The 22,359-nt window shown below is 51.3% G+C and overlaps 2 protein-coding genes across 6 annotated transcripts in view; both read left to right on the top strand.

Moving 5' to 3' along the window:
* The first annotated feature begins 527 nt into the window (after positions 1 to 527).
* PNMA8A (PNMA family member 8A) overlaps positions 528 to 22,359 on the top strand; it is a 106,630-nt gene continuing 84,798 nt past the window's right edge. The window contains exon 1 of the mRNA XM_082438259.1: positions 528 to 1,355. The gene's annotated coding sequence lies outside the window, so the exon portion shown is untranslated. The remainder of the gene's footprint in view (positions 1,356 to 22,359) is intronic.
* HIF3A (hypoxia inducible factor 3 subunit alpha) overlaps positions 6,736 to 22,359 on the top strand; it is a 32,341-nt gene continuing 16,717 nt past the window's right edge. For 3 of the 5 annotated variants that reach the window (XM_082438243.1, XM_082438246.1, XM_082438242.1), the window contains exons 1-7: positions 10,095 to 12,258; positions 13,378 to 13,523; positions 15,129 to 15,213; positions 15,552 to 15,664; positions 16,134 to 16,342; positions 17,809 to 17,915; positions 18,086 to 18,233. In XM_082438243.1, the coding sequence (XP_082294369.1) occupies positions 11,985 to 12,258; positions 13,378 to 13,523; positions 15,129 to 15,213; positions 15,552 to 15,664; positions 16,134 to 16,342; positions 17,809 to 17,915; positions 18,086 to 18,233 (1,082 nt within the window). In that variant the 5' untranslated portion in view covers positions 10,095 to 11,984. Of the gene's footprint in view, positions 6,781 to 10,094; positions 12,259 to 13,377; positions 13,524 to 15,128; positions 15,214 to 15,551; positions 15,665 to 16,133; positions 16,343 to 17,808; positions 17,916 to 18,085; positions 18,234 to 22,359 lie in introns of those variants that run through there. The other 2 variants (XM_082438245.1, XM_082438244.1) reach the window with 1 other exon arrangement.

The raw sequence follows: 22,359 nt of genomic DNA, 5'->3' as shown, positions 1-22,359 counted from the left end.
GGTCCGGGCTGCTCAGTGCATTGCAAGAATCTGGGTTCCCTGGCCCTGGCCACCAAATACCAGAAGCCCTACAGATTGACATACATCTCCCGGGACTGCCCCAGCTACTGAGGCTTGCTCACTGAACCCTGAAGGAGGGATGTGCCAGTGAGGTGGGGGACTCAGGGCGCTGGGAGGGACCTCCTGGCCTCCCAGAGTCGAGTGAGAGATTCTCCTGCAGGGGGCGCCAAAGCGCTGAGCACGCGAGCAGGGGACTCCGGCCACAGTGCAGATGCGGGGCAGTTACCTGCATCTACACCAACATACACATCAGCGTCTGCATAGGGAACCATGACATGCAAGATTTTACATGTGTGTGATTATAGTCGTGCGTGTGTTTCGCATGTTTTATTGATGACAGGTGCCCTTATTTATAGAACACAGACATATGTCACTATCTGTGTGTGCAACAACATGCATCCACATGCTAACATCGACAAGCAGGCTCACATCAAGGCATGCCTAAGGCCAAGAAATACATCTTTTTTTTTTAAATAAATTTATTTAGTTTTGGCTGCGTTGGGTCTTCGTTGCTGCGCGAGGGCTTTCTCTAGTTGCGGCGAGAGGGGCTACTCTTCGCTGCGGTGGGCGAGCTTCTCGTTGTGGTGGCTTCTCTTGTTGCAGAGCACGGGCTCTAGGTGCGCAGGCTTCAGTAGCTGTGGCTCATGGGCTCCAGGGCGCAGGCTCAGTAGTTGTGATGCACCAGCTTAGTTGCTCCGCGGCATGTGGGATCTTCCCAGGGCTCGAACCTGTGTCCCCTTCATTGGCAGGCGGATTCTTAACCACTGCGCCACCAGGGAAGCCCCAAGACATGTATCTTGACCATGGTATGTACTGACACGTCTACTTGTCAGAATCCACGTGTTGCTACTGACTTGTGTGTTACTGGCAGCCTGTTACATGACACCTATGTGTGTGACATCAAAATGCACATGGACATGTATGCCTGTGGACATGTGGGTAGTGACCGTGCCTGTCTGAGCCTTGTCTGTCCACCCTCCAGGATGGAGCCCCTTGGCTGGCAGGGGAGTGGAGATTTGGAAACAATAATCCAATCTACCACAGGGTATATTATTTTTTTATTAAATGCATTTTTCCGAAATGACTCTCGGGCTTCCCTGGTGGCACAGTGGTTAAGAATCCGCCTGCCAATGCAGAGGACATGGGTTCGAGCCCTGGTCCAGGAAGATCCCACATGCTGCAGAGCAACTAAGCCCGTGCGCCACAACTACTGAGCCTGCTGCGCTCTAGGGCCCGCGAGCCACAACTACTGAGCCTGCGTGCCACAACTACTGAAGCCCACGCACCTAGAGCCCGTACTCCGCAACAAGAGAAGCCACCGCAATGAGAAGCCCTCACACCGCAACGAAGAGTAGCCCCCGCTCGCCGCAACTAGAGAAAGCCCGCGCGCAGCAACAGAGACCCAACTCAACCAATAAATAAATAATAAAACTTTAAAAAAAAAAAAAAGAAAAAAGAAATGACTCTCTGAGTCACAGAGAAGTTAAATAACATGGTCAAGGTCACACAGCTGGCAAGTGATGGAGCCAAAATCCTGTCTCTAGAACCATATACTGAAACCACTAAACTATAGGAAAATAATGGAGCCCACTTAACGGGGCTGTCGTGATGTTCCAGTCAAAGCAGAACAGCACTGGGCACAGAACCCTCGTCCTACTTACATCCAGCATCTGATTCCAGGTTGGCCTTGGCTTGAGTTTGGAGGGATTTTCTGCCCCTGGCAGTGTTCCAGGAATGCCAGCTGACCTTTATAAACCCATACTATGAGGAGTCAGAGCCAGGGGAAGGGAGAGCAGAGAGGAAATCAGATCACAAGAGGCAGCCGTAGAGAGGTTAGGAGCAATTCCCCCCAGTCTTGGGCAGTAGGGAGAGTGAGTCTTACAGAGGTGAACATCAGCAAGTGAAATATCTGAGCAGATGTACAGAAAACAGTAGCCAGAGATGCTGACTTGTCAGATTGGGTGTGTGCCTGGTTCTGGGGTTTTGTTGCTGAACCCTATTTCCCTGTCAATAAATCAAGCATTTTTTTCTCCAATATCCCAAAGCCTAAGACTCTACCTCCATGGTGCTGCTCATAGGCAGAGCTCCAAGATAATGTTCTATAAAGAATGTGGCAGATATTTCTCCAAAATGGCCACAGTAATATTTCCAGTTCCACATGCTCTTCCTGTGGAAGCTTGACCTTTCCCATCAAGAAGTAGAGTCTGGGGACTTCCCTGGCATTCCAGTGGTTAAGACCCCATGCTTCCAATGCAGGGGGCCCGGGTTTGATCCCTGGTCAGGGAATTAGATCCTGCATGCCGCAACTAAAGATCCTGCATGCTACAACGAAGATCCCGTGTGCCACAACTAAGACCCGGTGCAACCTAATTAATTAATTAATTTTTTAAAAAATGAAGTAGAGTCTATTTCCCTCCACTGGGCAGGACTTTGTGATTGCCTTGATGAAAAGAATTGACACTGCATGACTCCCAAGGCTAGGTCATAAAGGAGACACAGCTTCTGCCTGTCTCCTCACTCACTCTCCCTCTCCCTTGGGGCTTGGCTGCCATGATGTGAGGAAGCCCAAGCAGCTACATGGAAAGGTCACATGTAGATGTTCCAGCCACAGCGCCCAGGTGAGGTCTCAGCTGACAGGCAGCATCAACCACCTGGCATGTGAGTGAGGAAGCATCAGATCATTCCTGCCGAAGTCTTTAAGCTGCCCCAGCTGATGCCAAGTGGAGCAGAGATGAGTTGTCCCCACTGAGCCCTGCCCAGATTGCAGATTCATAAGCAAAATAAATCTCGTTTGGGTGGTTTGTTTTGTAAACAAGAGAGCTTCCAGTTCTTTCCAACTTGTGGGGAAAGAGGACTTCATTCAGACCTAACTCAGATGTCACTTTCCTGCTCAAAAGCCTTCTATGTTTCTATCTCCCTCAGAGTGAAAGCCAACACATAACCTAAAAAAATTCACCCTACATGATCTTTCCACACCACTGTCCACTTCCTCCCCACATCATCTCTCTGATCTCATCTCCCAATCTTCCCATCCATCCCTGTGCTCTAGCCACACTGGTCTCCTTGCTGATCCCTGAACTTACCAGGCAAATCCCACCTCAGCACATTTACACTTTTTTTTTTCCACCGTAGATTAGCCTTGGCCATTCTGGAACTTCATGGAATTGAAATCACATAGTAATTCTCTTTTGTGTCTGTCTTCTTTCATTCTGCATAATGATTTTGAGAATCATCTGTGTTGTATGTGTATCAATAGTTCATTCTTTTTTCTTACTGAGTAGTATTCATTGTATGGGTGTACCACAGTTTGTTTATCCATATCAGTATATTAATATGTTGATGTATGGGTGAACCTCAATATCTTTTCAATCTGTCTCCTCTCCTTTACTTCCATTGCCCCTTCTCTGGCCCAGGCGTCTCTTCTTTACACCCAGATCTGCACCCCAGCCTCCTTCCTGTTTTCTGACCTTCAGTCTCACTCCTGTTATCCACTCTCCACATAGCAACCAGAGGAATCTTTATAAGGCACACATTGTGTTCCTGTCCTGCTCAAAACTCTGCCATGGCTCCCCAGTGCTTCCAGGATATTGCCCAAACTTCTTTCATGGCTTTCAGATCTGGTTTGATCTCACCTGCATGCACCATTCCACCATCACTGCCCACCTCCTCTCTTTACACTCCACGTTGTAGCCACAGGTACCTTTCAAATATCTCAAGGTCCCAAGCTCTTTTTTTGCCTCCAAGCCATTGCATTCTCTTCCCTCTGCCCAGAATACTTTTCTCTCTCCCTCCTTCTCTCTTTTTTTATAAATTTATTTATTCTATTTATTTTTGGCTGTGTTGGGTCTTCGTTGCGCAGGCTTTCTTTAGTTGCTGCAAGCGGGGGCTACTCTTCCTTGCAATGCGCGGGCTTCTCATTGCGGCGGCTTCTCTTGTTGCAGAGCACGAGCTCTAGGCATACAGGCTTCAGTAGTTGTGGCACTCAGTCTCAGTAGTTGTGGCGCACGGGCTTAGTTGTTCCACGGCATGTGGGATCTTCTCAGATGAGGGCTTAAACCTGTGTCCCCTGCATTGGCAGGCGGATTCGTAACCACTGCGCCACCAGGGAAGCCCTCTCTCCCCCTCTCTTTACCTTCTTCACTCTTATTCATCCTTCAAGTCTCTGTTCAGAGGTCTCCTCCTTAGGAAACCTTCTTGACAATCCCCCCAGGCTGGGTGAGGTGTCTCCACCGAGCTCCCATAGTTCCTGGTGGCTCGGATCACTCTGCATTTTAATAATGAAAAGCTCTCCCCTAAGCTTCAGCTCAGAAACAAAACTTGTCTCTCCAGACAAACAAGAACATATCCTTTTTTTAAAAAATTAATTAATTTATTTAGTTTTGGCTGTGTTGGGTCTTCGTTACTGTGCGCGGGCTTTCTCTAGTTGCAGCGAGTGGGGACTACTCTTCGTTGCGGTGCGCGGGCTTCTCATTGCGGTGGCTTCTCTTGTTGCAGAGCACAGGCTCTAGGTGTGCGGGCTCAGGAGTTGTGGCTCGTGGGCTGTAGAGCGCAGGCTCAGTAGTTGTGGCGCACTGGGCTTAGTTGCTCCGCGGCATGTGGGATCTTCCTGGACCAGGGCTTGTACCCGTGTCCCCTGCATTGGCAGGAGGATTCTTAACCACTGCACCACCAGGGAAGCCCCAAACAAGAACATATCCTTTTAGCAAAAATTGGAAACCGTTTCGAAAAACACATTTCCCATATCACCTTTGTTGCCAGGAACCATCAAGTGAAGTTTAACACTAACCTAGATCATAGACGCCTGGCACATCTGTGTATATAAGTTTTAGTCCTGTTTTAATGTTTGTTTAACAAATGCCAGTTTTCCTTGGGCACCATAAATCCTCAGATTGGCTATATGCTATGACTCAGATAGCCTCTGTTTCCTCGGATAGGACCTGCTTCTCCTGCAGCCCTTCCTAATTTTGACCTCTCATTCACATGTCTCTGTACTGAGGCTCAGGAGATATTCTCTCAGTTTATCAAGATTCTTTTAGGGGTAAGCAGCTGAAATCAACTCAACTAATCTAAGCACAAAGTAAATGAATAAAACAATATTTATCAACAACAGCAACAACCAAAAAACCCATAATGGTTCTAAGATTAAAACGGACTTCAGGTATGGCTGGATCCAGGCACCTAAGTGCTAGCGTTAGGACTGTCTTTCACAAACTTTCATTTCTGCTTTCCTCTGCATTGACATTCAGCATAAAGCCTCTTCTTTCATGGTAATGGAGTCCCATGAGCTCCAGGCTCACATCCCACCAGCTTGGCAACTCCAGTAGAAAGAGAACCTCTTTTGTGATAGTTGCAGCAAATGTCTCAGGGTTGGTTCTCACTGGACTAGATTAGGTCACATGCCTTCCCTGAACCAATCACTGTGATCAGGAAAACAGAATAAACTGGCTAGGTCTAGTCCCTGGAGCTGGTGAGGGGAGGGTTATGGCCAGCCCTATTCAAATTAAATAGACTGAGAGGGGAGAGAAGTGGTTCCCCAAAAGAAAACTGAGTGGGACACTAGGGTGGGCAAAAACCACAGACTTCTGCTATAGTGTCCTCTTCCCTGCCCAAAGCTGCATCCTGAACATTGGTCTGCTGTGGATTAGAACCCAACCACCACCAACACACACACACACACACACACACCCTGTTCCTTATCCAATTGTAACACTTTCACCACTCCTTGGTGACCTTGCGCCTCTCCCTTCTTACTTCACTGGTAGAAAGATCATTTCTCCGCTCTTTTGAAAAGTGGGTGTGATTGAGTTTTACATATTTACTTGACATAAATTTGATCACTCACCAGTGAGAACCTGAAAAGGGAGTTAGAGAGGCAAGGAGGTGGGGCTGGGGTACAGAGGGTGCCAGACCGGAGGAGTGGGGAGCTGAGGGATTGGGCACGGGATGGAGGGGTGAAGGTGGAAGGAAGGGGCTGGGGACTGAGAGGGAACGATGGGGTACAGAGCGGGGAGGGATTGTAGAACTGGGGTGGGGTCGGGAGTTGGGGGCGGAGAGGAAAAGCGGAGGACTCAGTGGATAGGGAAAGAGAGGAGGCGGAGCTGGGCGACTCAGGAGGCAGGGCTGGGCCACTGGAGGGGGTGGGATTGGAGGTCGGAGGGGCCCACCCGGGGGTAGGAAATGGAGGAGTGAGCCGGGGGTGCGAGTTAGAGGGTGGAGGCTGGAGTGAACTAGGTGGGTTCAGAAGAGTACTGGTGTCGGAACTTGGCGGGAGATACTGGGCCAGAAGGCGCGGCCAGCCGACCTTGCTTGCACCGTGCTGGCGACACTGCTGAGAAGTCCGCGGCAAGGAGTATGGCTGGGGGGGGGGGGTGTATTCCACGGCACCCGCCCCCTCTACACACACACACACACACACACACACACACACACACACACACACACACACACACACACACACACACACACACACACCTCTCTCTCTCTCTGCCCCCCCCCCCGCCCCCCCGGCATTCCAAGTCTTCGTCTCTTGTCCCGCCTCTTTCATGGAAGTGACAGACCGGTCAACCAACCAGAGTCGCGGGCCGGGCGCTGCGCAGCCAACCGCTCGGCGGGGGGAGGAGCTGGGGAGGGGGCTCGCAGGGCAGGGGAGGGGGCTAGGGGCCTCGAAGGGCTCCGGAGCGGCGACTGGCGAGTCATGGCGCTGGGGCTACAGCGCGTAAGGTACTGGGCTTTGGGGGCAGGAATGATAAGAATTGGGGGGGCTCCTCTTCCAGCGACCCCTGAGCCGGGTGAGGAAGGCGCGGGTGCAAGCCTAGGGCCCCTCGGACGCGCAGTTGGAGACACATCCCCGCCGCACCCTCCACCCTAGGGGACTGCAAGGGTGGGGGCATTTCCCCAAGTCCAGGCTGCCACGCCCCTCTAGCCAGGAGCGACATCGGGGTCGTGATCCCAGATTTCCTGCTGTTCCGGGTTCGCTTCCCCTCCTGACTGGGGGTGAAACTCGGGGTCCCCACGGAATTGGGGGTGGTTGCGTTTGAGCAGTTCCCAGGCTTCTGCGGGAGGCATTCTCCCTCCACATACTGACCCTTCTGGCCTCCGAGCCCCCAGAATTGAGGTTGTTCTTTGACACCAGACCCCTGGGGTCCTAGGGGATCTGGGGTACCCCCACATTGAGCCTTCCCAGATATACGGAGTCCCTTGGAATGGGGAGTCAGCTTCTGAGTTCAAGAGAAGAGAGATCCTCTTTAACTGGACCCTCCCTGACAGTCTCCCAAACCTTGAGTTGCCTAGAAATAGGCAGAGATGGTCACCTTTCAGAAACCACCCTGGGACCCTTCCCAGGGGCCTTCTGGAAGGTAGGGTCACCCCCTTTAAGAACAAGAAAACAGCCTGACCCACTTCCCAAAGTCTAGCCTCTTATCTGACTCCTCCACTCCCACCCACTCCCTGTGACAGTGGGAAGGGGCACCCAAGCCTTATTTGGGGAAGACCCCAGAGAGGGTGCTGTGCCTGGTTCAGTGCAAGCTGTGGGAAGCGCCCCCTGCCGCAGTGCCCAGCTGGGGTCATCCTGGACAGGTGGTGGGTTTCTGTGTTCCCTTCCCAGCAGGTGCAGATCTGCTGGGGCAGCACAGGGAACTCGTGCTCTGGGTCCACTGCCAGGGGGTCCTATCTGCCCATGTTTTCATGGGACCCCGGAAAATATCCCACGCCCTTGGTTTCTCCTGTCCAATCTGAGGCGTCCAGGAAGCCTCACCCCCTTTCCTCCTCCCTGGCTTCGCAGGTCTGATTGGATCCTTCCACACCCCCATGTTTTCACCCCCCCCACTTATACACCCCCCCAATTCTATTCTAGTCTCTGGCTCTGGGCCTGCCAGGGAACTCTATCCCACCCCTTCTAGGCCAGCCCTAGCCTAGCCCCTCCCAGCACCCCTTCCTGGCTAGGTGGGGGCCCCTCTTGGCTGAGCTGGGGCGCTCCCCCCTCCCCATCCAAGGCCAGCCCTCTCCTGTGGTGTCATCCGAGCCCACGCACCACCCACTCATAACTCGCACTCAGATCCCGGCCACGCTCCATCCCCTCCTGCACCCCTAGGATGACGCTAGGGCCAAAGAGGGTCAGGGTGATGGTGAGTGGGCCCCCCCATACTCCCTTACCCCCTTCCCTTCTTCCATCCTTGCCATCCCACCCCAGGCAAGGATGATTCTTGGGAAGTCCCTGATGGGCACTCGGCCCAGGGTGCCCCTCCGGTCAGAGGGTTCCCAGAGAACATAGGGCTTTGGGTACAGGCACCCCACTGGATTATCATGTCCTTAGGAATGAGCAGAGTCAGGGGTAGAGAGACTCCCACCGACCCCCACCCCAAGTCCCTTCTCAAACCCAAACCCTCTTAGGCCACCTTGGGGCAATGCCAAGAGGAGTCCCTGCATGGATTCAACCTAAGCCCCTGCCCAAATCCTCTACACTTTTTGGAAGACCCCCAGTACCCAGCTGAATATCAGGAGAGAGAGGCCCAGGAGCAGCCTGAATGTGGGGAAGGGTGTTCTCACTTCTCCATGCCTTTGCTCTCGGGTGGCAAGTTCTTCAGGGCAGGGAAGAGGTGGGCTTCTCCCTCTCCTGGTTGAGGGGGGGGGCACCAAGCCCTAGTCCCCATTCCCAGGCCTTACCCTGGGGCCTCCCAGCCTGGCTCCACCCCCGTTCTCTAGTGGAACACAGAGGAAGGGTGGCAGGGTTCCAGCTGCACGTCCCAACCTGGGCACAGTGCCAAGGGGACGGACCAGGGCTGGGCATGGGGCCAGCTGGGGAGACTGGCCAGCTGGGGAAATCCGGAGGCAGCAGTGGTGGGACAAGGGGAAGGGACTGGGGCCAATGGACAGAAGAGGGGCAGGACAGGGGTCCGTTGGGTGGCACGCCCACTAAGGCATGGCATTTAAGAGCACAGGCCCCCAAATCAGGGTTCAAATTGCAGCTCACCCGCTTCCTGGCTGTGTGGCTTTGTGCCAGCAACTGCTCTCTGAGCCTTAGTTTTGTAGCCTGGAAAATGAGGGTTATCCCTCCCCTCCCCTGCACCCGCTCAAGATGAGAAGCGGTGAGGGGACAGATCTTCGGGGCAGGATACCCGATAGGTGAGCAATAAACTGTGTTCAAGTCAGACAGGGTTCTGGGTAGAAGCAGATACGTGGTCAGACTAACAGAAGCGTTGAGCATGGTTGCGCACTGGTGGAGGGCCCTGGGATTACCAGCTCGGTTCCTTGGGTGGGTGATGCAATTGCTCAGAGCCTTGGTTTCTGACTCTGTAAAAGGGAGATCACTTTTCCAGGTTCTTAGGGTTTGTTGAAAGGATTTAATGGGGTCTCTAAGCTCATGAGTGTTTGACCCACCAAAGCTATCATTATTATTAGTATCACTATGATTTAGTCTTCTTCCCAAGGTGTTGTGTAAGTCACGTGTGTACTTGCACACATACACACACCGCACCATGGCGTTACCACTGAAGCCCGAGGGTTTCTCCAGTGCCTACGACGCTCCTAAGCCTTCCATCCCTGATGTGGACAAAGGGGGAATAATAAAAGTTGAACCTTTATATAGTGCCGACCAATTGCCAGGCCCGGTTCTAAGCCCTTGACATATATTAACTCATTTAATCTTCACAACAGCCCCATGAGTTTGTGTTGTTCTTAGGCTCAGGGAGGCTGTGCAACTTGTCCAGAGTCACACAGCTAATAAGTAAGTAATGGAGTTGAGATTGGAACCCTGCACCAGAGGAACTAGCCCTGACTCTGTTTAAAGGGAAAGGCCAGAGACCAGGCATCTGTGGAGCAAGTGAAAGGCCACACTTCCTGTCAGAACATCCGGAGAACAGGCTAGAAGGAGGGTCCCGCTGTAGCCACCAGCTAGCTTCTTCTATGGAGGGAGGAGTCATTTGGCCACAGAGAGGATTATAGAGCCCAGCTGCCCGGGAGGTGGGGGGCCAACCCCACCCTCCAGCCCCGTTCCTGTCCCTGCTCCCTGTTCCCTCTGTCTGGGCCCCCAGCTCAGCGAGGCCCGCCCACCCCCACCCTCTGGGCAGGAAGACAAACAGGGCTGGAACAGAACGGGACAGGAGGACGGAATGTCCCCTGGGCAGAGCAGGACTGGAGGCCCCTGCCCCCCATCAGCCAGGAGGGAGGGGATGAGGGCAACTGCTGGCTCCCTCCACCCAGCTGCCCCCTTCTGTGCCTCCCACCCACGTGCACTGAGGAGTTCTTTCCCATCTGGAGAGTCAGGAGAGTCCGCTCCCCTCCCTCCATCATGCCTGTGGGTGGGGCTGCAGGTCTCCTGCTTGGGGGTGAGGTTGATGCCCCAGAAGTGGCCTCTGGCTTTTAGGAAGGGGCAGCTTCCCCTCCTAGAGTTTTGCGTCCGTGGAGGTTGGCGGGGACGTCACAAGAAAGGAATCAGAAGAATAAAGGCTTTGGAACTTCACTGCCTGACTTCAAATCCCAGCTCCACCACTTAATGGCTTTGTGACTTTTGGGGCAAAGGACTTCACTTTTCAGAGCCTCAGTTTCCCCTTTGTGAAATGGAGGTTTAAAGTGCTCTCTGCCTAGGGCTTTCTTAGGATTGAATGAGTACACATAGGCTGAGTCCTTAGTTAGTGCAATGCCAGACCCATAAATGCTTAGCAACTTAGAGCTGCTTATTAATGGTTTTATCAATAGTATCAATATAGATAAGATTACATATACTATACTATATGTAACATACTCTATAATTTTTTTCCCCAAAACTATAATTTGGATTCAGACAGACCTGGAGTTTGACTTTTTTAATTTTTTTTTTTTTTTAGTTTATTTTTATTTATTTATTTTTGGCTGCATCGGGTCTTCGTGGCTGTGCGCGGGCTTTCCCTAGTTGTGGCAAGCGGGGGCTGCTCAGCAGTTGTGGCACAGGGCCTCAGCCGCTCCACAGCATGTGGGATCCTCCCAGGCCAGGGCTCGAACCCGTGTCCCCGGCACTGGCAGGCGGATTCCTAACCACTGCGCCACCGGGGAAGCCCCTGGAGTTTGACTTTTAAGACAGTGGCAGAGACAGGGAGAAGTACTAAAATCTGGAGATAAACCCAGGGCCATACAACAGAGGAAACTGAAGAGTTCAGAAGACCAGCGTTCAAACCCTGGCTTCACTCCTTGTGGGCAAGCACTGCACCTCTCTGTGCCTGGGCTTCATCTGTTCAATGGGGAAAATGTTACTACCTTCCTTCTAGGGATGTCTGAGCTAAACGGGTTAATGTAAGTTACACACTTGGTACAGGGTCTGACCTAATAGTAAAAGCTGGATAAGTGGCAGATACTTCTGAAAAAAAATGACACTCATCCTTCTCCTCCCAACCCCACATGCAGAATTCAGGCATTTGAAGTGGATTAAAGGGCAGGGATGAGTGGTTAGCCATTGGCCCTGGGGTTGGTTTGCTGTGTCACCCTGGCAGGGCCCCTGTTGGTGGGTCGTTGGACTTTGAGATCTGTACTCCAAGATTCTGAGGACTCAGCTCAGCTGAGGAGGGGAAAGGGCAGAAGAGGGGGTTCTGGGAGGCTGTAGGGCAGGGGGCCTGGGGGGCTGCAGGCATCTTCTTGCGCCCTCCCTTCCCTGGCTCCTGGCCAGCTCTGCCAGCCCCCTCCCAGCCGGAGGCCTCCCTGTTCCCCAGGCTTCCCAAGCCCGGAGAATAAACAGCAGATAAGTCAGGGAGGGGACAGAGCGGCCCTGGGCACGCCTCGGAGAGGAGTGAAGCACCGGAGGGCGGCATGGGCTGGCGCGGGGACAGATAAAACCTGAGGCAAGGAGCGACTCCGCAGTATAATCCACCCAGGCCCAGAGAGCTCCGGCAACTCGCCAGGGCCACACTGCGAGGCCAGCACAGTCGCGGCTCTGCCCTCCCTCTCTGAACCCGAGCCCCATGTGGCAGCAACCCACGTGCTTGTCCCATTCAACTCTTTCCCTTCCCGGGGCGCCGCCAGTGAACGCTGCCCATGCCCGCAGGTCGAGCACGGAGCTGCGCAAGGAGAAGTCCCGGGATGCGGCCCGCAGCCGGCGCAGCCAGGAGACCGAGGTGCTGTACCAGCTGGCGCACACGCTGCCCTTCGCGCGCGGGGTGAGCGCCCACCTGGACAAGGCCTCCATCATGCGCCTCACCATCAGCTACCTGCGCATGCACCAACTCTGCGCCGCAGGTGAGGCCCGCCCCCGGGAATTCCCACCTCAGCAAGACCCCGCCCTCGGAAAGGTACATCCCAGGGAGGCCCCTCCTCCGGGAAGCCGCATCTCCACAAGGCCCCGCCCCCCGATGTCTTCCCGGCGAAGCCCCACCCCTCTGGAATCCACTTAGTGGGAGAGGCCCCGCCCCCTTCAAGTTCTGGGCCAATCGGAACCCAGTTTCTTAGGAATCCCCGCCCCCTTAGAAGTCTATCATTTGTGAGGCCCCGCCCGTTGGAATGCGCCCTTAGGAAGCTCCCTCTCCTTAGAGTTAGAACCCTAGGGAATAGGAGGCCGGCTAACTCCCTAAGGCATCTGGACCCTTAGGATTTGGTCTCCTGGGAGATCTTCTGGGCTAGGCTTCCTTCCCTTATAATCAATATACCCAGGAGGCTTCACTGCCCAATATTTAATTACTTGAGAGAGTCCCGCTTCACCTCCTCAGGTCCCTAGTTCTATTGCTTGTCCCCTTAGTAGCCATCCCCTTGAATTCCCTCCCTGTTAGAATTCTCTGTAGGACGCCTTCACACACACACACACACACACACACACACACACACACAAACACACACACCCTTGGAATCCCAGGACCCTGAAAAGCTTTTATTATGGGGAAAGTGGACTCATCCTCTGGCAGGCTCTGCCCATTAGATTAGAATTCTGCCTCCTTAGAATTCTGTTGCTTGGGAGTCCCTGCTTCTTTAGAATCCCGCCGATCTGGAAGGTCCTGCCCCAAGAATTCTGAACCCCTGGGAAGGTTGGCCCCCTTGGAATTCTGACTCCTCCTAGGCCCCGGCTTCTTAGAACTTTGACCCCTGGAAATTTCATCCCCTTAAGATTCTGCCCTCCTTAGAGTTCTATTCCCTTAGGAAACCCCTATCTCCTTAGAATTCTGTACCCCTGGGAGGCTCTGCTCCCTTAGAATTCCAGTCCTTGGTGGTCCTGCCCTCTTCCTTGGACTCCAAGCCACTGGGATGTGCCCCACTCACCTGGAGGTACCTATAAGTTCCTCTGAGTGAAGGAAAGCAGAGGGAGGCTAGCCAGGGTGGGCTGACCGCTGACTAGAGATGCCCCATCCATCCTGGTCCGGACACCAGGGGAGTGGAACCAGGTGGGAGCAGGGGGCGAGCCACTGGATGCCTGCTACCTGAAGGCCCTGGAGGGCTTCGTTATGGTGCTCACCGCCGAGGGAGACATGGCTTACTTGTCAGAGAATGTCAGCAAACACCTGGGCCTCAGTCAGGTAAGAGGAGCTGCCTGCTTTGGGCAGGTGATGCTGGGATACAGAGGTGACCAGAACCACCTCAGCCCTATTTTTACAAGGCCCACAGTGCAGAGGGGAGACAAATATGTCACCAGACAGGAAGATTCAGAATGGTCAGGGCTGGGGTGGGGCAGCCTAGGGGGCTGTACAAGCTGGGGATGGAGGGTGGTACCTGACCCAGCCTGGGTGGGAATTGAGGGCTTCCTGGAGGAGAAGACATCGGAGCTAAAACCTGAAGGGCTTAGCCAGTCAAAGGGTATGGCGAATGGTTGGGACCAGAGAAGACTGGCAATGTACATGGCCAAGGGAACAGAATATGCAAAGACACAGATGTGAGATAAAACAGAGCATTTGGGGGAAATAAAGACGTTGATCCAAGCTAGGTGCAGAGTGCAATGGGAGAAAGTGAGAGAGAAAAGGCTAGAGAGGACATAATTTAGGACCAAAATAGAAGGTTTATCTCTAGGGCACTGGGGAGCCATGGAAAGATTTTAAGCAGGGGAGAGGTAGTGTCAGAAAGGTGGAATCAGAATTTTATTTTATTTAGAAAGATCCCTCTAGGTACTGCACAGAGATAGAATTAGAGGGAGCAAGACTAGCGACTGGAAAATCCATAAGGAAGTGGATGCAGGGCCCCAAGTGGGAGAAAAGAAGTAGAATTAGGGGCCTGGGTATGGGAAGACAAACAAGAGACACTTAGAGAGTAGAACTAATTTCAGCTGATCCTTACAGCAATACCATTCTTCTTCTTAGCTCACATAAATGGGCTCCACAGTTGGCATCCATTCCTTTCCCCTGCCTTGTTATCCCACTCTTGGTACCAATTTCTCTGTTAGTTTGAGCTCTTGGGCTCAGACAGGTGAATGTCTCAAGATCCCAAAGCTAGAAAGTGGCAGAGCTCAGATTCAAATCCAACTACAAGGTCTCACTCCTCCCCGATTCAGCATTAGCTCTGGACTGTGAGCTCTGTGGGTCCCCTTTCTTCTGTGTCACCTCCTCCCAGCACCAGGCTCATTTCCTGAATTGAAATAAGGAGTTGGATCTTCGGCTTGCACAACAAATGGAATTGGAATAGGGTCTCACCTCAGGGCCTTTGCACTTGCTGTTCCCTCTTTCCGGAACACTCTACTCCAGAGAGCCACCTCACTGGCTTTGTTCAGCAATTTGTGTAAATGTCACTTCTTCAAGAAACTGTCCCTGACTACTCCTCTAAGATAGCATCCCATCATTTCATCATCTTACCTTGCTTTAGTTTTCTTCATATCACTTAGTATATTGTTTTATGCATGTGTGTTGTTTTGTTTGTTCATTGGCTGTCTCCCGCCACTAGCCAGTAAGCTCTGAGAGGCAGGGATTTTGTCTTCGTAGCCACTGCTGTGCCCGTACCATGTAGAAGGGTGCCCAGCAAATTATATGCCGAAGAAAGGAATGAATGAATGAATGAATGAATGAATAAGGAGACTGGGAAATAATCCAGACTCATGAATTAGGACAGGCTGATGAGGATGCGAGGGAGGAGATGGGTCAGAGGCCCTGGTAAAAATGCTTTTCCTCTAAGACACCCCCTGCTTCCCTCCCTCCCAGCTTGAGCTGATCGGACACAGTATCTTTGATTTTATCCATCCCTGTGACCAAGAGGAGCTTCAGGACGCCCTGACCCCCCGGCAGAGTGAGTCCTTGGAGATCTCTGCCCCCAAATTAACAGAAACTGACGCTCCATCCTTCCTTCAACATATCTCCTCCCGCTCTGAAATACTGGACTGAGAAAAATGGGATGAAGAGGACGTGGCCCTGCCCCAGGGGAATACAGGGACATGGCTCCACCCTGGGGGTCTAAAGGAGCATAGCATACCCCGTGGAGACCCTCTGTGGGTCGGAAGTCTCAATTTGGGGGATGAGGCTGGGGAGAGTTTCGTAACCAGGGTGCTGGAGGCACTGGGCCCTGTCCCAAGCCGCCCGGTGACCTGCTTCTCCCCTCCCCCTCCCCGCTCCCATGGCCCTCCTCAGGCCTGTCCAGAAAGAAGCCGGAGGCCCCCACCGAGCGGTGCTTCTCCTTGCGCATGAAGAGCACCCTCACCAGCCGCGGGCGCACCCTCAACCTCAAGGCGGCCACCTGGAAGGTGGGCGGGGCCTGGCCTGGAGGAGGGCGAGGGACCTGCTGGGGCGGGACCTGAGCGCTCAAGTTCTCACAGTGGCTTGGAGTCCGGGAGTCTCCTGGGCCAGGGATCCAGTGGGGCATTCTCAGGCTGGGTCTAGTGCATCCTTTGGGTACCTAGGAGGTTGGGCATCTGGGGGTCCTGTATCCTTTCTTAGTCTGGGTCTCTGTGGGTCTGGGGCTGGGGGTCCTCAGCGTCCTGGGCCTGGAGTCTCCATGGGCTTGGAATCTGGGGTCGTCAGAAGCTTCTTAGGTTGGGTCTCTGTGGGGTTGGGGTCTGGGGGTCCTCAGAGCTCCCTGAGCTGGGTCTCTAGAATCCTCAGGGGTTTCTACTTCTCAGCTCCCTGAGGGGAGGGGCCCGCAGGGATATACCTCCCAGCCCCTTGGGTAGCCCTAGGCCCAGGTGTATCATTGCCTCGCTCCCTGCCCACCAGGTACTGCACTGTTCTGGACACATGAGGGCCTACAAACCCCCTGCACAGTCTTCCCCGGCCGGGAGCCCCAACTTGGAGCCCCCCCTGCAATGCCTGGTGCTAATCTGTGAAGCCATCCCCCACCCTGGCAGCTTGGAGCCCCCGTTGGGCCGGGGGGCCTTCCTCAGCCGCCACAGCCTGGACATGAAGTTCACCTACTGTGACGAGAGGTGGGCAGGAGCCAGGGGCCCACCCACCACCTGCCAGCCTGGCTCCTCCTCTTCCTTTCTGCCCGAGTTCATTTACGTCTCCTCTCCTACCCCCCAGCTTCTCTCTCTCCTCTGTTTCTATCTCTCTGACTCCATCTATCTCTGTCTTTGTGTATCTCTCTGTCTCTGAATTGTCTGTGGGTCTTCGTATCTGGGTTCAGACTGCTTGGGTTCAAATGCTGGCTGTGCACCCTTGGCCAAATGACTTCACCTCTCTGTGCCACACTTTCCTCATCCGTCTTATGGGGTGATAGCAGAACCTACTTTGAACAGTTGTTCTGAGCATTCAGTGAGTTGCCTGGTACAAAGCACTCTAGAAGTGCCTATTTTTTTAAATCATTATCATCGTGATTACTTTTTATTTCTAGTCATTCTTTTTTATCTTTCTTTTTGTGACTTTCTTTCTTTCTCTTCCCGCCTCCTATTTCTTTCACGTTCTCTTTTGTCTTTCTTTTTTTTTTTTTTTTTTAATATTTATTTATTTATCTTTGGGCTGCCTCAGGTCCTAGTTGTGGCACGCGGGATCTTTCATTGCGGTGCGTGGGCTTCTCTCTAGTTGTGGCACGCGGGCTCCAGAGTCCGTGGGCTCTGTAGTTGCGGCATGCAGGCTCTTTAGCTGTGGCACACAGGCTTAGTTGTTCCACGCATGTGGGATCCTAGTTCCCCGACCAGGGATCGAACCTGCGTCCCCTGCATTGGAAGGAGGATTCTTAACCACTGGACCACCAGGGAAGTCCCCTTTTTTGTCTTTCTTTTCATCACTCTTCCCATTTTTACCTTCTCTCTCCTCCCCTATTAGCTTCCTATGGCTGCTGTATCATGTTACCACAAACGTAGTGGCTCAAAACAATACAAATTCTCTATCTCAGTGTTCTGGAGGTGAGAAGTCTGAAATGAGTCTTATGAGGCTGAAATCAAGGGCTATGTTCCTTCTGGAGGCTCCAGGGAAGAATCTGTTTCCTTGCCACGAGAACTTCTGGAGACCTCCTACATTCCTTGGCTCGTGGCCCCTCTCTCTACCTTCACAGCGCATCACTTCAGCCTCTGCCTCCATCATCACATCTAGTCTCACTCTGATCACCTACTCCCCTCCTATAAGGACTCCTGTGATTACACTGGGCCCACCCAGATAATCCAGGATCATCTCCACATCTCAAGATGCTTAACTTCATCACACCTGCAAAGTCCCTTTTGCCATGTAAGGTAGCATATTCACAGGTTCCGGGAATTAGGACGGAGACATCTTCAGGGGCCATTATTCAACCGGCCACACCCCTTTTTCTATTTCTTACTCTCCCTTTCTCTCTGTTACAACCCTGTCTCTCTCTGTCTTGCTGGCTTCATCCCCGTGTCCCCCTCTCCTTCCTTTCACCCACCCTCCACTTTTCGCCAGTTGAACTGACCGGGGTCCACTGCACCCACTTCAGGATTGCGGAGGTTGCTGGCTACAGCCCTGATGACCTGATTGGCTGTTCTGCCTATGAGTACATCCATGCGCTGGATTCAGATGCAGTCGGCCAGAGCATCCATACCTGTACGTGTTCAGGTTCCGTTTCCAGTGCTGCATGGCCCCAGCCAACACCAGCTGCCTGCTTCCCCAAGTCCCAAGGAACCTTCTCTTCCCTGGCCCCTTCATACCCAGCACCCTGCTCCCACGGCCTTCTCTCCCCAGTTGCCCTAACCCCTCCCCATGCCCCTCCCCAGTGCTGAGCAAGGGCCAGGCAGTAACGGGGCAGTACCGCTTCCTGGCCCGGAGTGGTGGCTACCTGTGGACCCAGACCCAGGCCACAGTGGTGTCGGGGGGCCGGGGCCCCCAGTCTGAGAGTATCGTCTGCGTCCATTTCCTGATCAGGTAAGCGGGAAGGAGGTGGGGTGACTGTGTGTGTGGTTCTCGTCTGGTCTGCATATGTGTGAACAGGCGTGTGTGTGTGTGTATATGCACAGGTGTGCATGTGTATGGTGCACACGTGTGTGAGAGGGAATGTGCACAGGTACACGTGTGTCGAACACGTGTGACTGGCCACACACGTATCTGCATGTAGACACAAATGTGTGTGAGCGTGTCATTTAAACTAAAAGGATTCTACATTCAAGTTAAAGTAAGAAATCTAGCTGAATCTTGGGGGCTTTTTTTGCTTTTTAAAAATTGATGTGTAATTTACATAGAGAAGTTTCATTCTTTTTGGTATACGCTTCTATGACTTTTGACAAATGCATGGAATCGTGTAACCCCGACCATAATCAAGCTATAGAGTAGGGACTTCCCTGGCGATCCAGTGGTTATGACTCCGTACTCTCACTGCCAGGGGCCTGGGTTCAATCCCTGGTCAGGGAACTAAGATCCTACAAGCCATGCAGTGTGGCCCCCCAAAAGAGCTATAGAGTAGTTTCATCACCCAAAAAAATTCTTTCACAGTGAACCCCACTCCACACCCCCAGTCATCTCTGGCAACCACTGATCTGTTCTCTGACTCTAGAATTTTGCCTTTTCCAGAATGTCATGTACACGAAATTCTATAGTATGTAACCTTTGAGCCTGGCTTCTTTCACTTAGCCTAATATATATAAAATTTATCTATGTTGAGGTGTGTATCAATACGTTCCTTTTTGATGCTAGGTAATCTTCTATGGTATGAATATGTATGGACCACAGTTTATCCATTCGCCAGTTGGAGGATATTTGGACTGTTGCCTATTTTGGGCAATTATGAAAAAAGCTACTGTAAACATTCTCATCCAGGATTTTGTGAGATCATATGTTTTTGTTTCTCTTGGGCAAACACCTAAGAATGAAATGGATGGGTCATATGGTCAGTGTATGTTTAACTTCCTAAGAAACTGCCAAACTGCTTTCCAGAGTGGCTGTGCCTTCTTGCATTCCCATCAGTAACGCGTGAGGGTTCCAGTTCCTCCACATCTTTGCCAGCATTTGTATTGTCTGTTTTTGTCTTGTTTTGTCTTCATTGGGTGACATTCTAATGGGTGTGTAGTGGTGAATCATAGTCTTTCCCCTGCTTCCATCATGCATCTTAGAGGTTTTTCACCATGACAACATTGTGACGAGGGCAGCAAATTATCACCTAAGACCGAGACTTACAGCTATTCTTTGAAGATTATCTTCCAGGACATGGCATTCATTTCTAAAGCCATAGGAGTTTCCCTGGGTGTTTTTGATCAAGAACAGATTCTATTAGAAAAGAGAGGTTGGGAACAGGAATATTCATATAAGTTTTCATACGCAAGAAAACAAGGCTGATCATCTTTGGAATGTTCTCTCCTTAACACCCTTTCAAATCAGAATCTTTGAATAACTTGTTGCCTTGGGAAGAAGTCTCCTCACTGTCAGAGCTAAGGAGAGGGGACCCACCCCCATCTCTTCCGGCAAGCTCCTTTTATTCATTATGAAGATTTGCCTTTTGATGGCCAGGCCCTGGAATTTCAATCTGGCGAGTTCAGTTTTACTGGCAGAAAATGGGTGAAGAAAGAATAGGTGTTTACTTAGTAACAGTGAGATAAGAAGCATATGGTATGAATCATGCTTAGTGCTGTGTACATACTGTGTGGCGTGCAGCTGCGTGGCTCTTTGTGCGTGCCCAGGTGCTGACACTTTGTAGAATCCATCCCTCCTCTTCCACACCTAAGCCTCCTTCCGTTGCAGTGAGCACCTGCTCCATAAAAATACAACTCACTTGCACGGGGCACTTACAACATTCCAGGCCCTGGGCTTTGTGCTCACAACCACCCCATGAGGTATAGCAATTATTTCGATCCCCATTTTTGAGGAGAGAAAACTGAGGACCAGAGAGGGGAAGTCATTTGCCTGATGTCACACAGCTAGTAAATGTCAGAGCTGGGTTTTGACCCAAGGTTGGTCAGGAGGCTATGCTAGTAACTACCAAACCACACAATCTTATTTGCTCAAGCCAGAAACCTAGAAGTCTCTCCTGCATCCTTTTTCTCATCCCCTCCTATCCCCATCCACTCTATCCGCCTCTGAGATAGATCTTGAGTTTGTTTCCCTTCTCTCTGTCTCCATGGCCACCACCATCTCACACCTTATTTATAGCATTAACCTCCTAACTGAGATCTAAAGCTGCTTTGGATTCCACTGATCACACAACTGCCGAGGTCAGGGGGCAGGTTCTGAAATACAAATTGGTTCATGTCTCTCCCCTGCTCAAAGCCCTTCTGTGGTTCTCCAGTATCCAGGAGAGAAAGCCCAAGAACCTTAACATGGCTCATCTGGCCCCGTGTGACCTGACTCCTGCAGGCCTCCCCTTATCACTCCAAACTTCAGGACCTTTGCACATGCGGTTTCCTCTGCCAGCATGCTCCTCCCCCTTCCCGCCTCCTCTTTCTCCTGAATGACGCCCCCTCATCCTTCTGGTTTCAGCTCAGACATTACTTACTGAGAGACCCTTTCCTGAACCCCTACAGGAGGTCATATCTCCCCATTTTCCCTCCTGGTCCTGTCCTTTTGCTTCAGAGCAGTTAAAACCATTTGTAATTATTTATTTGTGTGTTTAACCAGGCCTTCTTCCTTGATTGCCCTTTTCAAAATTGCATATCTCCTTCTCTGCCTTTTTTTCCCCTAATACTTACTGTCCTATAAAAGGGTGACATGGGAATTCCCTGGTGGTCCAGTGGTTAGGACTCCAGTGGTTAGGACTCCGCACTTTCACTGCTGAGGGCCTGGGTTTTATCCCAGATCAGGAAAGTAAAATCCCTCAAGCCAGCCCCACAGGAAAAAAAAAAAAGTGTGACATGAGCCACATATGTTATTTTGAATTTTCTAATAGCCATTAAAAAAGTAAAAAGGGGGAAAGTGGGGGGTGGGGGGTGGGGGATGGGATGAATTGGGAGATTGGGATTGACATCTATACACTAATATGTATAAAATAGATAACTAATAAGAACCTGCTGTATAGCACAGGGAACTCTACGTCACTTCGCTGTGCAGTAGAAACTAACACAACATTGTAAAACAACTATACCCGCCCCCCAAAAAAAGTAAAAAGAAACAGGTGAAATTAGTTTCAATAATACTTTATTAAATACAATAATATATCACATCAATAATACATTGTTAAATCAGTAATACATTATTAATTAATGTAATTAATAATACACTATTCAGTGTATTATACATTGTAATATAGGTATATGTGCGTGTATTCTAATACATCCAAAAATGTCATTTCAACATGTAATCAATATTAAAAATTATTAATGAGATATTTTAGATTCTTTTTCATACTCAATTTTTTCAATCTGGGGTGTATTTTATACTGACAGTACATCTCAATTCCAACCAGCCATGTTTCAAGTGCTTCATTAGTGGAAATATATATTTTGTAACTAGATAGATACATTTACCAACAAATAATATCTTTTATTGAAGGTCTGTCTTTTCCCACTAGCATTTAAGCCCCATGAGAGCAGGGAGTTTTGTCTGTCTTGTGCGCTGCTGAATCTCCAGCGCCTAGAACAGTGTCTGGCACACAGTAGTTGCTCAATAAACAATAATGGCAAATACTTACATAGAGCTCACTCCGTGCCAGGCACGGGTCTATGCATTTGACATACACTAACTCATTTAGGCCTCACAACAACCTGGGGAGGAGGTACTATTATTATTCCCTCTTTACAGAAGAGGAAAATGAGGCCCAGAGAGGTTCAGCCATATGCTCAAGGTCACACAGCTCATAAGTGGCAGAGCTGGAATTTGAACCCAGGCTGCTGGCTGCAGAGCCCTTGCTCTTAACCACTAAGTATTACTGGTTGTGTAGGAAATGTCTGTGGAATGAATGAATGCGTGCATTTCATGTGGCATGTATGCATATGTGTGAGCCCAAGTGTATAGAGCATGTGTGCATATCTGATGTATACACTTGGGCGTATATGGGAGTTCCTGTTTGTGCCTGTAAGTGCCGAGGGTGCATACACGTGTGACTGTGCGACCTTATGTTTTTCAAGAG

The sequence above is a fragment of the Balaenoptera physalus genome, assembly GCF_965194825.1.
Source record: "Balaenoptera physalus genome assembly, chromosome: 19".
In the NCBI taxonomy this organism is placed as follows: domain Eukaryota; kingdom Metazoa; phylum Chordata; class Mammalia; order Artiodactyla; family Balaenopteridae; genus Balaenoptera; species Balaenoptera physalus.
Note: the sequence above shows the minus strand (reverse complement) of the source record. Positions and strands in the feature narration are given on the sequence as shown.